This window comes from Apodemus sylvaticus, chromosome X (genome assembly GCF_947179515.1).
Source record: "Apodemus sylvaticus chromosome X, mApoSyl1.1, whole genome shotgun sequence".
In the NCBI taxonomy this organism is placed as follows: Eukaryota; Metazoa; Chordata; class Mammalia; order Rodentia; family Muridae; genus Apodemus; species Apodemus sylvaticus.
This window is the reverse complement of record NC_067495.1, coordinates 121,269,429-121,286,767: the sequence shown is the minus strand read 5'-3', so window position 1 is coordinate 121,286,767 and position 17,339 is coordinate 121,269,429. Positions and strand designations below refer to the sequence as shown.

Below are 17,339 nucleotides of genomic sequence, written 5' to 3'. Positions count from 1 at the left end.
CCTACCATGACATTCCTCCCAAAACCAAAATTTAAAATGCACTTACATCTTTTGAATTTTCAGTCATTTTATCAATTCAAGTTTAATCACCTAGACAGGCACCATTCAAATTAAACCTGGCAGATTAAGGACTCCGCACACCCAGTTATCACCTATAATTTGTTTTTGTGTCATGGTGTCATATGGCCAGCTAAGTCTTGTCATGCCAAAACACAAACAACAACAGAAACAAAAAACCCTTAAAAAAAAAAACCCAAAACTAAAACAAACAAAACAACACCAACAAAACAATTCATGAGCCTGGATTTGGAAGCATGCATGTCAGACAGCAAGGCAGCCAATGTAGCTAATGCCTAAAGTTAGCTAGAAACAGCTTTACTGCCTATAAGAACAGCTTGACTAGTGATTCACCATATGATTTTGGTGAGTCATATAACCTCTATGTCTAGGGCTCCTCAGATGAAAATTATATACATGGCACAGATATAATGAATGAGAGACACAATGACATGGTGTTAGAGAGTAGAAGTAAGGGTTCTTGGGTGGCCAAGATGGCTCAGTGGGTAAAGGCACTTGCAGCCAAGTTTGACCACCTGAGAACAATCCCTGGATCCCACTGGGCAGAAGTAGAAAACCGACTCCTACATGATGTTCTCTTACCTCTGTATATATTCTGCGGCATGCATGCCCACACCCATACATGTAGTGAGAATTTTGGTTTCTTTGAAAATACACAGGAAAATTCTGGTAATGTGTTTTCATTTTAATTCCAGGTGTGGGATATGGGGCTGCTTTAGATTGTCCACAGCAGCTGACTATGATTTACCCTGTGCTCTAGCAGGAGTGTGATTTTGCCAGCTGCAGGTAGTTTCTGTGTGTGACTTTTGCAATTCTGGGGACTTTTCAGAGAGTATATAAATGCTAAGGTCCTGAGAGATGGGGTTGGTTGTTATTGGTCTCGTTTTGTTAAGTGGCCACATGCAAAGAAGAAACAAGAAGAAATCTGGTATCCTGATAGTGAAGATCAAACATGCCCCAAGGAACTCCCTAATCAGCAGGAAGGAGTCTATGGATAACGATGCCCTCTTCCCCCATCTATCTTTCCCCCTCTATCTTTCCTCTCCTACCTAGTGTTAGGGGATTGGCAGGGTGGAAGAAAGAAGTCACAAGTAGCACAAGGAAGCATACACATACATACATGAAAGAAATAACTGTAATAGAAGCAAAGGCCCTTGTGACTTGGCTCTACTTCCTTGCAAGAGTTTAGGTAAGTCACCTAACTTCACTGTGGCTTTTTCACTATTTTCAGAATTACAAGGACCAGTTCCTTTGAAAGGGAGGTTAAACATGAAGTGGGTGCTTTGAAAATTCATTTACTGATGTACCAAGAAACCCTTTGAGAACCTAAATTACTATGCCTAAATATGTTTTACATGCTTTTATGGTCTCATGTTAGAAAACTGATCTGACTGTCCCCAAATTTTTATGTGAGGGTCACTACTGGTTTGTTGTGCTTGTAATGTTGGGGACTGAACCCAGGACTAGGCTAGTGGTCTACCACTGAACTACATCCCCACCTCCCTATTTGAAGGTCAACCGAATGGCATGGTTTAGGAACATAATTTTCCTGATTTTACATAGCAACAATTTCTCCAATTCCCCCTAAGCTATTACACATATTCTTCTCATTTAAACACAACACTTGATGATGTAGAGTGGAAGGGAATGAATAAAATAGATGGAAAGCATTTTGAGAGCTATGAAAATGGCCATAAATGCATCTCATCATCCTACAACCCTGATTAATCAGACACTGGTCCTCAACTGTTTCATTTTGTGTGAAACTAACCTGTAATTAGTTCACACACTCTAATTAGATGAATGATTCTTCAGGCTCACTGAGGGTTTAGTCCTTTTAAATATCTCTCATGTACATTTTCTCACATGGTCTTCATAATCCCACAGGGGAGGAGAAACAGGAATGGCTACCCTCATAAATTGTCTTTTGTTATGTTCATTTCATTTAGTTAAAAGTATTGGTGTATAACTATTGTTAGCACTTGCTTTTTCCCTTCTTACAGCTCACATAAAATGTAACATCTGAAAAGTTTATAACAGAAGGATAAGAAGTACAGTAGAATATATTTATCTTAACAATCAAAATGTTGAAAAGAAAAAAAAAACAGGTTTTTCCAGGTCTGTTGGGACATTCTCTTAATAATTAACGTACACATTTGTTAATTTTTTACAGAGAAAGAGCCATGATCCATGCTTGAATATTCAATGAAAACTAATTTTAGAAATTATTTTCCTACTTCAGAAGATTAACTTTTGAAAAAGGTTAACTTTGTGGTTGGTGCGGAATCTGTTGTTTCATTAATAGCAGTTCTTCTGAACATCAGTTGGTGTTCACAAAAAACACTTCTATGTCTTCTCTTTCTCTCTCTCTTGCCTCAGGACAATTGTTACTGATTTGCCAGAAGCAAAGCCTAATTTCTGGCAAAATAAATTCCGACATTTAATGAGAAAATACATTTTTGATGCCTTGGTCAAGAATGCAAAGCTCCTTATATAATAAGCTAGGGGAATTAAAAAGAAATCCCTAGTACCTTGTAATGGAATAAAGCTAAACAAACAGCAGGTGCTCGTGTGCACACAGAAATGAATATACAATGAAAGTTTATTTTAAAATGTACATGGGTAATTTTCCATGTAAAACACATATTTGTTGGGTAAGGAATAAAGCTCAGTGATAGAGCACTTCCCTAGTATAAGTGACTCTAGGTTTCATCCTGGGAAACCGCTAAGATATATATTTAAATATATGCATACATGTTGACAGTAAAATAAATGCTATTGAAATAATTAAGATTTTGAAAGCTAGACATTATGGTGAATGTGTGTGTACCTGCAATACAAACAGGCCAACTTGAGCTACATTGGAAATTAGATTTTGAAAGAGGCCTGTTTCAATACACATTTAATTATAACCTAGATTCTCATCAATTTAAATTCTTCTGGGGAAAAACAATGATGAAAATCTGATTCTCCTGGGTTCTTATTCTTTATTTATTTGAAACCAGTATCCTTCAATATTAAACAGATTAAAGTTAACAAGTATAGGCCCATGCAAAAGATTTTCTTCACTATTCTCATTAATTATGATCTATTATATTATTTTGGGAATCTCATACAAACTAAGATGGAAAATACTAAATAAACTGTCTCCTAGCCCTATACCTATTGAGACTGTTATTTTGGTTACAATATAGATGGACATGTCTCAATCCAAATGACACAGAGTCTCATCATCTAAAGACTGAGTCCTCTATTTTCTTTTGTGTCACACTTTAAAAATTTCAGAACTGAAAAAGAATCGTAACTGTTAATTATGAATTAGAAAGGCCAACTCCTTCCAACTCTGAAATTCTTTCCTTCCAAATGAACAGCTCACATTTCACTGTCATGTTGGCTCTGTAGGAGTGCAGAACCGTTTGCAGTCATCTAGCAGCACTTACAGCTCAGCTTTCAAATCTTTAACCTTCATTGCTTGATCAAAGGGTAGTTTTTAAAAATCCTATTTATTTGGATGTGCAGTACTCTTGTACAGACACACATACGTGCGCTAGTGTGCATGTGGAAGTCAGACGAAAATAGGCAGGAATCATTTCTCTTCTGCCTTGTGGGTTCTGAGATTCAAACTCGTCTTTAGGCTTGTCGGTACCTTTTACCTGCTGAACCACCATGCCAGCCTTTGATCAGAGTAGTTTAAGGTCAGTGAGCAATTGGGGATCATTCTGGTTATCATTAAAAGGCTCAAATGTATACTGTAAGGTATCCATTTGATGATACTGTAAGGTATCATTAAAAAGCTCAAATGTATACTACAAGGAGGAAAGCATTTTCTGAAAGAGAGCTGGGATTAGTGGCTGAGGGAAGAGGATCACCAAGTTTAAATCCAGCTGAACTAGAGATTAAGACCTTACTTCAAAGATAGTGTGGATGTGTTGTCAAAAGTCTTGTTTTTTGATAATGACAATAATTTTGACAGTGATTATACTGTCAAAGAATAACCAGTCCTGACACAGATAGCCTGAAATCAGTTTTTCTTTCTGAAAACAGGGTCTCCTCAGTTGGCCTTTGAACTCTTGTCTTTCCCTTCCACATGCTGGATTTATAGACATGTGCCATCATCCCTGGCTGGAATATAATTCATTTAAGAACCTGTATTGAGGATTATTAGAAGGGATAGAGCAATAGTCATTTTAAACTGCTCCTTTTAAATTTGTCCAGGGGAGCCTGTATCATACCAGATTGCTTTCTCATTTTGAAACTCTGGCCAGTATGTACCCTAACTTACAAAAATCCCTTTGCTGCCTGCCTCGTTGTGGCGCTTCATAGACTCATTATTCCCCGATTGCTGGCACTTTGTTTTTAGAGTGGCTGTTTGATCTTTGAACACAACGGGCTACTCTTCGAGGAGAGTGGTGTCAACTATTCATTTATCCCCCTGGTGTTGGGGATTAAATCTAGGTTCTCATGCATGCCACTGTTACCAGTAGCAGGTACTCTGCCACTGAACCACATTTTTAGCCAGACTTTAATGTATTTTTTAAAAGACTCATAACTTTTTATTTTGGAACAGGGTGGCAGCAGGTTTCTCTATGTAACCCTGGCTGTCCTGAAATTCAGAGATCTGCCTGCCTCTGCCTCCCAAGTACCGGGATTAAGGTCATGGACCTCTACCACCTGGCTGATGACTTTTATGTGTACAGTGTATCACAGAATGGGGTATGTGCCTGTGTGTGGTTCAGTGGGTAAGGGTACCTGCTGACCTGAGTTCAATCTATCTTGGTAGAACCTAGCATGTATGAAGTCTTGGGTTTGATTCTCAATGCTTCATATACCAGGTAATTCCAGCACTAAGGAGGTAGAGGAAAGAGGATCAGGAGAGTTTCAAGGCCACCCTCATCCATACTGAGTTTAAGGCCAGTAGCCTGGGTTGATACATGAGATCCTGTTTCAACAAAACAAATAAAATCAAACACAAAGAAGATAACATTTTAAAGAATAGTGCTTTATTGAATAAGTCTTATTCACAGAAAAATAAGCTTTAATCTACAACAAATGACAGATTATAGAGCAGAAAGCAATTCACATAGTTTCCATAATGAAAGAAAGGTATCCATTAAACAAAAAGGAGTCATAAAATTATATTCACAAATATAGTACAACAATATGAGAAAAGAACTGGCCATTCTTTCAGGTAAAGTATAACAAAATGCAAGGCCAGAAATTACATTAAAGCCATTACATCAAATTAAAAATGCAAGTTTGTGGGTAAGTATAGACAGTGATAAAATACGCTTACATAGTAATCTTAAACGCTCATTAATAATACATAAGCACATAGTAAATGCCAAACAGCTGTACTCACATCTGCAAACTTCAGCCTCCAAAAGAGAACTTAACCACTCAAGCATTACTGTCATATTGTTTAATTTGAAAGTATGAGCAACTGCCCTACTGTAGAAATTATAAAGCACCACTTACTGTGCAGTGAAAGAGTTTAATTGAATGACTAGTTGAAAACACCTGAGACTTCCAGGACGAGAAGCTGGTATGGTGAGGTTTTTCAACCTCAAACTATGTCCCAGTAAGGAATCTATCACTAATTAGCTATATAACTTCAAGCCAGTTACCTCTTCTTTGACTACTTGCCTCAACAATAAAATGGTGGTGTGAATAAGTGACTTTCTAAGGTCATTTCTAACTATGATAGTCTGTGATTTTATTATGTAAGGAAGAAATCTACATTGCACTAAATGTTTCAGAGCCAAACTAAAATATTAAGATGGGAATAAGTTGACTGTTTCTATTAGGAACACTCAACTGAATTTAGTAAGAATACTTTTTCTAGTTTTTGAAAAAGTAATTTAAATATTTTTAAAGGATCGAACTATTTATTACAATTTATAGCTTTGTTACAAGAAGCATCCAGAGAAACAAATAATAGTGAGTAAAAGTTAACATAAGAGTTTCATTTAAGCTTTGAAGATTATTTTTATTTTATGTGTAGGTGTGTATGACTGTGTATGTGTGTATGTGTACATGCATGCATGCACCCCTGGAGGCCAGAAGAGGGCACCAGAGCTGGAGTTATATGTCCTTGTTAGCCATCATGTGGGTGCTGGGAACTGAGCCTAAGTCCTCTGAAAAAGCAGCAAGTACTCTCAACAGGATTCTACATGTTTTAGGATGAGAGTTAAAACTTAAGCGTATATAAGATGTTGTTGAGTTGTGTTCCATCATCTTGGAAAATGTTTTGATACTCTTGTTTTTCTCTCTTTGGTGTATGTGTCTGGGTGTAAGTGACGCCTGCCATGGCACATGTGTGGGGGCAGTGGATTACCTTTGGAGGCTGGTGAGCCCTCACCTTCCCACCTTGTTTACCATGGTGCCTCTTCATTAATATATAAACCACTAGTCGAGCATGAGCCTCTGGAAATTCTCCTATCTACTTCTTGTTCATGGAGGCATTCAGAGATTACAGGTACTTGAGCTAGTGCACTCAAGCTTTCTGTTTGTTTGTTTTGTCTTGTGAAATAGGGTTCCCTGCCCTAGAATTTGCGCTGTAGATCAGGCTAGCTTCAAATACACAGAGGTCTGTCTCCCTTTGCCTCACAAATGCTGGGATTAAAGGAGGGTGCTACCATAACCTAGCTGCGCTCCTCTTTGACGTGGATTCTGGGGATCTGAATTCAGGTTGTAAAGCCTACTTGCCTAGTTTTCTTCACTGATGGCCACCCTTGTAAAAAAAAAAGAAGATTTGACTAAAATGTCAAATATTTCTCCATCCATTTTCATGTTTCTCTAATAGCAGTGACAGACAGTCTACTTCATTTCTCCTTTTCCTTTATTCAGTTTCTAGGTACTCGGAAGTACAGTAATATTTAGGTCTAATGGGAACAATGCATGCAGCTAATGTTGGAGTGGCAGTTTCTATTCAGAGAGCTCAAAATATAAATCTTACTTACTAAAATAAAAACACACTGTAAATAACAAGACAACAAACTATCCTACTACAGTGAAATCACATTGTATTCACTTACTACACTCACCTCACCTCTACCCCTAACTACAGGAAGAGGCGAAAGTCTAGGAGGAAAGAGAATACTTTACTAAATGCTAAACACTCACAAATTTTTGATCAACACAGTAAATAACAAATAAAAGTAACTATTACAAAATAATTTCAAATGTCACATGACTAATATGTAGTAAAATGGGTGGTTACTTCAAAATTCTAGAGTGAACTTTATACAGAAAAAGAACATTAACACACAGATACTGAGAACTCTCTCAGGGGTAGTGATTCATTTCTGGTTATACTGTGACCTTCCAAGTGACCATTTTTACACAACCATATTGGAAAGGATCCAGTGCTTTTTTTTTTTATTGTGATTTCAGACCAACTTTGCTAAGTCTCCAATAATTTGATTAGAGTTGGAGTGCTGTGATTTTAAGAACCCGAAGCAACAGCATTTTCTAAACAATTCCTAAAATAAACTTGTTAGCCACATCAGCTCCATGAATTCAATTTCACAACTCATGAAGACAAGAAAAGAGGTCTTACTAAACTCTCATCACACAGATTTTTAAAGAGTTTTAATGAACTGAGGCTCTGAGAACAAGAAAAGCCTTATTTGAAAACATTCAGTCCTTAAGTCCTAGGCTAACAGCTAGATTAAACAAACTACCTATATGACTTGTACCCGAAGTGCTTTGGAAATGATTTTTAAAACTAATACTTTTATTCCCTGGTAGAATGCTTGAAATATAAATTGAAATCTTAGTCAACTTAGATAAAATGTAACCTATCGATTATATAACTGAACCTAAGCAGAAGACTCTATAGAGAACTAAGGATTTTCATGGAGGGGGGGGGGGAAGAGAGAGAGAGAGAGAGAGAGAGAGAGAGAGAGAGAGAGAGAGAGAGAGAGAGAGAGAGAAGGGTAGTCAGTTACTTAATTCTGTTGGTTTCTATTTAAATTTGCAATTAAAATAACATCACTTACCATAGTAGTCAACAGAGGTTAGGAGAACCTAACAATACTCTTTCTCTTAGAAAATACAACAAAAAGTCTAAATTGTAACAGTTTCACTCCCAAACTGTTCTCTGTAGTAAAATAGACCAGTCTTTACAAGAGGTCTATCATGATAATTACTTAAGGTAAATTCCGTGTTCAATTGTTCATATTGACTTATACAAGTTGTTAAAAATATTCAAACAACTATTCTTGTCAGTATGTTATAATTTCCAAGGTTTTAAGGATCTTGAGAAAATATTTTTAAAGTATCCACTACCATTACTAGTCAATAAACAAACAAACATAAAACAATCAAAGACTGAATATTTTGTACTATATACATCTTAATCATCTTAACATCAAAAACTACATGAAACTTTTAGGACACAAAATGACATTGAGAATCTCAACACGAAGAGCCAACACTACAACTACAAGCTGTATACAACACGCTTCTACATTTACCTACGTAAGCAGACAGATGGTTAAAATACTGGGTTAACAAAGATCTTTTAGTAAAGTGACTTAGGCAGGCTTAAACTAGCAAGGATTAAGGATGAATCCTTACTAATTAATTGGAAGATCTGAGACATATTTTATATTTCATTTTACAAAATCAGAAATATTTATTTTGAAACAAGATAAGAAGACATGATCTACCTGTCAGAAAACTACCACTCAGAAATATTTTTCATCCACAAAGCAGGTAAAACAAAAACATTTAAATTTCACATTGGCACCAGAACAGTTAACTGGCCTGCCTTCTTGGATTAGAAAAACTAAAACTGAGCGATAAGTAGTTTTGCAGACGTTTGAACATGCCTAAGCCTTTAAATCAGCAAAATAGTTACTAAGAACTCTGATTATAAAAGTAATACATACTTATAAAACCTTCAAACAGAAAAAAAATGAAAAAAAGTGAAGGGCTCTATAAGCCCCTCTAAGACCCATCCCCCACCCCCTGAAGAAAAAAATACATTTAAGAGTGTGATACTTATCTTTCCAAATCATTTATCCTGTACAGATACAAAATACACATACATTGATTTGGCTCCAACTAGATACAGTGTTCTGCCATTTGTATTTTACACTTACTCTATCTGTGTTGCCTTTCTGTGTCAGTGCATGCTAGTCGGATGGTAATCTACTATTAAATATCTTTTAAGAGATGGCAAAATCACTTAAAAATATTCATATAAGTACATTTATAATTCCAATAAATTCCAAGTAAATGGGCAGAATTCTAAAACACAGAAACAAACATGTAAAACAAAAGTTTATCCTCCCAGCAGTGCGGAACAGTTCTGTTTACAATAAGCAAATTAAAGTGATCGGGCAGATCAAATCAAATCTCTGTGTTTATACAGAACACACCATTTGTTAAGCTAATGCAAAAGGAATGAAAAATGCAGGTGAGGAATTCACTTACACATAGAAATCAAGTCAGTGTACTACCAATATACATATGAAAAGTTATAAAATGCTTCTTTGTCTAAGGTTTCAATTGAGTAAAACACTGGATAAATGATACAGCTGATCACCTGGACGATGCAGGAATTGTCTCGACCGCAACAGTGCTGTTAACATTTGTTTCCATCTGGGAGCAGATGCTAATGGAATGCAATGCTGATTACTTAAAGTTCGCTCACATCACACATTCAATTAGAGTAAGAAGAACATAACATGCCTACTGTGGTGTCGGATTAAGACATAAAAATTTTTTGCTTGAACGTAATGACTGTGTAGCACATGGGACATTTGTCAACTGCTTCAGCACACTGTTTACAAGTGACCAGATGTCCACAAGGAACAAAAACTACAGCAATATTTCTATCCATACAGATTTTGCAAAGCTTCTCCTCTTGTAGACGCCTTAGCTGTTCTTCAGTACTAATGTCTGTATAAAGAGAAAAACAACATATACTAATTTTTGGTTATGTTGTTTAAACTCGTTGAAACACTGAACCCCTCCTGTGTGCCAGACACTCAAGTCCTGGGAGACATGAACATGACTCAGACATAGCACAAATTCTTAAGCAGCTTATATGCTAGTGGGAGAGGCTGCGAGCTGCAGCTAGAGAGGGTGAGTACAAAGTGAAACATGCTATAATCAAGCTACATACAAAGTCCTCTGGGGCAAGATGAACAAGTTCTTCTGTCTGGGTGGCTGGGGAAGGCATAGTGACAAGGAGGACTGTGGTGGTGTAGTGACATTTAAGTACAGGCAACAAATTACCAGGCAGCAAAAGCAAGGATGAAACAAAATGTACAAACATTTTGAAAGGCATGGGTAATTCCAGGAAGGGGTCCGTTTGAAGGACACTTCTACAGTGGGACAGGTAGGATTTAGTGCTTAGATGTGAAGCTAAAGAGAGAAAGGAACTAAAGTTGGGTTTGTTAATGTGTCAAGGAGGCGGTGAGAACTATTGGAAATAGAAAAGGAGGCAAAGGCTTTAGAATTTCAAGGATATTTAAGATGTTGGCAGGGTATCCAAACAAAAACATTTGGGTGTAATTAGAGGATACTGAAGTAGCTGCATAGTTGAACCTTTGCCAAAACAGATTTTGTGAAATGCTAACAAATATGCCACAAAACTATGATTTGCAGTCCTATATGATAACAGCAACAACAATCAACAGTAATAGAGCATAAATATTATATGCTAGGCATCACTCCAAATAAATTACATATTTTAATTATATTTGTAATCACTGTATACTAATGGTTTGTAAATCTGGACTCAAATGAGAATTACTTGAAGGTTTTTCCCCCTTTGGGGTGTTTGTGTGTGTGTGTGTGTGTGTGTGTGTGTGTGTGTGTGTGTAGGGGTCAGCAATCCTGGAAGTTCAGGATACTGCATACCATTCATTGTGCCACGCACCTACCTCTTGTGGCATTTTTCAAAAACATGTTTTCTTTCTAAAAAATAATTTATTACATTTATTTATTTGTGTAAGTACATACATTGTGGCACACATGTCAAAGTGAAGAGGTCAACTTTCAGGAGTTGGTTCTCTTTTTCCACCACACAGTTCCCAGATCTATAGATCTCAAGTTAGGTCTTCAGACTTGGAAGCAGGCACCTTTGCCCACTGAGCAACTGAACTAGCCCTGCTCCGTTCTTTTACTAACTTCTAGGGCTAGTCACATGGGAACTACTTTATTGTATGTAACAGAAAAATGATGCATTTCCCTACTGAACAGTGGATCTCCTTTAAAAACAAAACAAAACAAATTTGGGGTCTCACTATGTAGTGTGGCTAGCCTGGAACTGAGATCCGCCTGTCTCTGCCTCCTGAAACTGGGGACTGAAGGTGTGTGCCACCATGGCTGCCATTACTCCTTTTTATGGCATTTATGTCCTAGAGGGAACATTAGTTCCAAAACATATTTGGAAAGCAATAGTTTAAGTTTATTCAAGTATAAGCACTTATTGGATACTTACTTGGGCATTTGGGCAATAAATAATACATACATACACACACTTTAGGCACCCAATATTCATGGACAAGTCAGGAACACAAGTAAACAGGAAATTAGGATATGCTACAGTGACAATCATATTAAATGAAGGTGAAAGAAATGACAGCATGCTGCAAGAGACTGAACATAGCTTGTAAGAGCAGAAGTAAAAACTGGAAATTGAGGATGAAAGAAAACAGACCAGGTAAGGTCAGTAGGAATTGACCCTTAAAGATGTGACAAAGCATGGCAGAATTGAGACCTGATTCTGAGGGCTCTGCAAGCTGCTGGGGACTTTTGAATGGAGAGAGGTATTGCCATATTTGAGCTCTCTGGGTAAGAAGGGGACAAAAGGATTGTTCTAGTCTCTTCTTAAGAAACAGCCTTCAGGCTGGGCATGGGAGCTCATGCCTTTAATCCCAGCATTTGTGGGGTAGAGGCAAGTAGATTGCTTGAGTTTGAGATCCAGCCTGGTCTACACAGCAAGTTCCAGGACAGCTAGGGCTACACAGAGCTGTCTCCAACTCCCACCCCCCTCCCTGCAGAAAAAGGAAAAAAGAAAGACTTTCTGGAAGCAGCTTATCTGATGTATTTTTGGTTGCTCGTTGAAATAATAGAAGCATAATACTAATGCAGTCTAGGTTGTTTTTCTGTTATTTTTTGTCTGTTTGGTCTTTTTGTACTTCCCAAATTCTTGGATTAAACACCTTTATTACTGCATCCAATTTTTGTTGTGCTAGAGGTGAAATCTTAGGTTATTTACATGCTATGTAAGCTATCCACTGGCTATCGCTGTGAATACAATATCCCTCTCCTTTTGAGACAGAGTCTTGCTATATAGCCTAAAATGGTCATGAGTACTACTAGCTTCTTCTGCTTTAATCTCTACAGTGCTGGGATTCTAAGTGTGGATTATCATGCCCAAGAATTAATATCCCTCATGGATTTGATTTTGATTCCATTTTACAGACCCACAGGAATGTCAATCGCTGATATCATCAGCTCTACTTTTTCTAGTCAGCCACATACTGACTAGTGATTTACCCCTGGTAATTCCTTTATACTGCAAAGGTGACTATTGTACTCTACATCCTTGTCTATGGCACCTTTTTGTTGTTGAATCAGTGTCTCTCTATGTAGCTGTCTATTCTGGAACTTGCTATATACACTAGGCTGGCCTTCAACTCTCACAGACCCACCTGCCTTTGGACTGTTAGGATAAAAAGCCTGTGTCACCATACTCAGAGCTCTTTCTTCTCATGTTTTCCCACAAGGCCTACTTTGAGATAAAGATGTTCCAGGTATATAGCAATAAAGCTTGGTATCTAGATAACATTTGATGTTACTTCCTAATATTTTTAGTGTATTAGTTAAAACTTTGAGATAGGATCTAATACATTGCTCAGACTGGCCTTAAACTCCTAGGCTCAAGTAATCCTACCACCTCAGCCTCCAAAGCAGCTGAGAATATGCACATGCTGGGAATACTATGCGCAGTGATGCTCAGAGGAAAGGCTTCGGGAAATATAGTGATGTACTACTGAACAATGCTTTGGTAACCAGAGAACACATATTGCTTCCAATGTTATATACACATCATGTGCTTGTGATGATGCTTGTGCCAACCAGCCTCCTAAGCTGCTAGTAATATGAAAGCATAACATATAGTTAATAAGACTTGATAATGCCGGGCGGTGGTGGCTTACGCCTGTAATCCCAGCACTCTGGGAGGCAGAGCAGGCGGATTTCTGAGTTTGAGGCCAGCCTGGTCTACAGAGTGAGTTCCAGGACAGCCAGGGCTACACAGAAAAACCCTGTCTCGAAAAAAATCAAATCCAAAAAAACCAAAAAACCAAAAAGAAACCCAACTACTATGCTACTGGTTTGCATATTACCTTGCATACTTTATAAATCAACTACCATGAAATATGCCATATCATGTCAACAGCAGCTTCATGGCACATATCTCATGTTTATAAAGTACCTGGATTGCATAAAGAGGTCACAACAAGAAGTTGGGACATGTGCCATTTATGTTAGTGTAAGTACATGTGATGATGCTCATTCAATGATGACATTATGTTACAACACATTTCTCAAAATATATATTAAGCAATACATTAATACAATTAGAGTTAATGAAGTCATAAGCATGAGAACTCTTGGGGGAATTATTAGCATGAAATACACACTATTTGGGGGAAGTCAACTATCTGCAGGGGGTTCTACATTTGGACTTCCCAGTCTATGAGAAACAAATGTATTTTGTTTAAACTACCTATTCTGTGGAATTTTATTATAGTAGCCCGAGAAACACAGCAGCAGTAAGGGCACACTTAAATGAGTTGCTTATTATTTAAGCCCCTTTCTTTTTCCACTTCTGTTTCTGTTTCAAGTTTACCATAATAAAAGAGTAAAAACGTTTATTCTATGGGGGCATCAGAAAGGAAAAGAATGGGCTGCAAGGGGAGTTTTCTTATAAATCCCAACAGTGAATACCTTTCTGCAATGAAGTTTGACTTGACTCATCCTGTGTATTATCTTTCTGAGCACTCACAAGATCTGCAACCAGAACCTCAAGTGATAGATAGCTGCTCCCAGATGTTTGGATTTTTTCTTCCATTGTTTTCTTAATGTCTTTGAAGCTAAATCCCATTCTTATAGCTTCTTGCACCATAGGACTGTCGAAGATGGTATCATCTGAAATCAAATTGGGTGGAGAAAGAACACAGTAGAAGTATTTTCATTAACATAACTGAACTGTCAACAGTTTAGGGATTTGAGACTACAATATGGCTGAAACATCCACCAGTAGAGTGTTTGCCTACTGTGTGTTGCTGTGGCTTTGATTCCCAAAGATGAAAAGAAAAACAATGCTAGCGCACGCCTTTCATCCTAGCACTCAGGACATAGGGACAAACAGACCTTTGAGTTCTAGGCTAGCCTGGTCTACAGAGAAAGTTCCAAGACATCTAGGAAACCCTATCCCGAGAAACCACAAAAAGAAGTATGCTAGAGAAAAATGATTTCTTTAACTTTGTAATTTATGCTTGTTACCAAATCCATCCAAATAATGTAACATAGCCCTGCATTTCAAGCATATTTACAAATATTTGTAGTATTCTCCTGCCTTGTAATCCTTTATACACAAAACAGATGATGTTGCAACGTTAGGAAATAGGGACTCACCAGATACTCTAAATTAAAACATACTGCTTCGATTGAAAAAGGAGATCTTTCTTTTTTTTTCTTTTTTTGGTTTTCCGAGACAGGGTTTTTCTGTATAGCCCTGGCTGTCCTGTAACTCACTCTGTAGACCAGGCTGGCCTCGAACTCAGAAATCCACCTGCCTCTGCCTCCCGAAAAAGGAGATCTTAAAACAGAACAAGGTCAGGCAGCAGTGGTGGCGCACGCCTGTAATCCCAGCACTCTGGGAGGCAGAGGCAGGTGGATTTCTGAGTTCAAAGCCAGCCTGATGATCTACAGCGAGTTCCAGGACAGCCAGGGCTATACAGAGAAACCCTGTCTTGAAAAATCAAAATAAATAAATAAATAAATAAATAAATATCAAAATCAAAAAACCTACAAAAGACAAACAAATCGAAGCTTCAAAAGAACAACAGCGTCAGCACTGTGGTGTACACATTTAATTTTAGCACTCTGTAGGCAGAGGCAGGAAGGTATATGAGGGTTTGAGGGTAGCCTGATCTTCGAAGTGAGTTCCAGGAGTGCTGAGATACAGACTCTGTTCCACACCACCACCACCAAACCCCTATACATAACCCCACTAAAAATTACATCTACAATATGCTGTGGAATTTAGAAGACTTTGTTTATTGTGCTAGTTCTATTAGCAATTTATAATAGTCCATGCCTTTAATTGGGAGGCAGAGGCAGGCATATCTCTACGAGTTTGAGGCTACCCTGGTGTACAAAGCAAGTTCTATGACAGAAAGGGGTACATGGGGAACCCTGTCTCTAAAAACAAAATCATAACGTGGCCATGGGTAGATGACATCACCTCTATTTCTTGAGGAGAATGTAGGAATAACTGCTGAGGGTGCTGCTCAGAATACTTACTGTTCACGGCTCAGTCACCAGCACCAAGCAATGGCAAACACCATCACAGTATCAGCTTTAGCTGCATGTGGGGGTACACACCCACAATCCCAACACTTAAAGACTGAGGTAGAAAGAGAGGGATCCAGGCCAGTCTGGCCTACACAGTAGATACACTACTGAGATGGCCCAGAGGCTAAGAATATTGGCTCTTCCAGAGGGCCTGAGTTCAATTCCTGGCACTCACATGGTGGCTCACAACCACCTTTAACTTCAGCTCCAGGGGATCCAACACCCTCTCCTGGCTTCTGGGGCAACCAGGCATGCATATGGCACACATATATGAAGGCTGACACCCATACATAGTAAATAAATAAATGAATGAAAATGTAAATATCTAAACTTCTAATATCTCTGTTGCTTTAATCCATTTTCCTCCCTCCCTTACTTTCTTAAAACCACGCCATGCAATCCAGACTGACCACAAGTCTCTGACTGTCCTGCTTTAACATTGAGTGCTAGGATGATAGATGTCCACCAGAGCACCCAGCTTTCTATTACTGTTCTCACTACAAACTATCTGGGACAAAATTATAAGAACTTCATTAAATTCTTAAATGTATAGAAGCGTCATTAAACATACTAAAATAAATTGGCCACAAAACTAAACAGATTTATTTTTAATAGGCATATTTACCAATTTTTTTAGTTAGTGATGGTGTTTTTTCAGCAGTTCTTACCTAAAATAGAAATATAAATGGTAAGAATTCATTTTAGCAGAAAGCAATTATTTCTATTTGAAAAGTTAATAAACTTAAAACAAATTGGCTTCATTCTAATTAAAAAAACCTGACTATTCATAAGAGCATAGCCAAACAGAATGGAAGGAAGGTAAGACTATCTAATCATCACCCCTTTACAGACAAGAAGCTGAGGGCCGATGAGATCAAATGACCCCCTGGATCTTCTCAGTTTACTAATGCTCTGACTGCCACTGTCCTATGTGCCAATCTTGACACATTATTACATCTTTTGTCCTCCTAGAGATTGAATGCAGGTGCTTGTTTATACTAGCTAGAAAAGGTAAAACCCATGTATTTCCCGGCCCTTATTTTTGCAATCTTAAGTATTCTCTGCTAAAAGGTTACTAAAGAGATGGCTCAGCAATTGAGAACATTCGATGCACTTCCAGAAAACCTGAGTACAGTTCCCAGAATTCATATTGGGAGGCATATAACTGCCTGTAATTGTAATACCAGCTCCAGGGATCTGATCTGATGCCCTTTTATGGTTTCCTCAGAGGTATGTACACACAAACTAACACACAAACTAACACACACACACACACTCACTCTTACTCACTCTTTCTGTCTCTCTCTCTCTGTCTCTCTCTCTCTGTCTCTCTCTCTGTCTCTCTCTCTGTCTCTCTCTCTCTGTCTCTCTGTCTCTGTCTCTCTCTCTCTCTCTCTCTCCCTCTCTCTCTCTCACTCACTCACTCACTCACTCACTACAGGAAGATCAACAGAGTCAATTAACCTGGGCTCCCAGAAACTGAATCACTAACCAAAGAGCAAGCACAGGCTAGACCTACCCACCTCCCTGCACATATGTAGCAGATGGGCAGTTTGGTCTTCATGTGGGTCCCCCAGCAACTGGAGTGGGGGCTGTTCCTCAATCTATTGCCTGCCTGTGGATCCTGCTCTCCTAACTGAGCCTCCTTGACTGGC

The 17,339-nt window shown here is 38.2% G+C and overlaps 1 protein-coding gene across 4 annotated transcripts in view; it reads right to left on the bottom strand.

Annotated features, from left to right (window-relative positions):
• Positions 1-5,056: 5,056 nt before the first annotated feature.
• Positions 5,057-17,339, bottom strand: part of Xiap (X-linked inhibitor of apoptosis) — a 53,585-nt gene continuing 41,302 nt past the window's right edge. For all 4 annotated transcript variants that reach the window (XM_052170130.1, XM_052170128.1, XM_052170127.1 and 1 more), the window contains 3 exons: positions 16,310-16,352; positions 14,053-14,253; positions 5,057-9,987 (listed from right to left, as the gene is read on the bottom strand). In XM_052170130.1, coding sequence (XP_052026090.1) covers positions 9,794-9,987; positions 14,053-14,253; positions 16,310-16,352 — 438 coding nt within the window. In that variant the 3' untranslated portion in view covers positions 5,057-9,793. The remainder of the gene's footprint in view (positions 9,988-14,052; positions 14,254-16,309; positions 16,353-17,339) is intronic.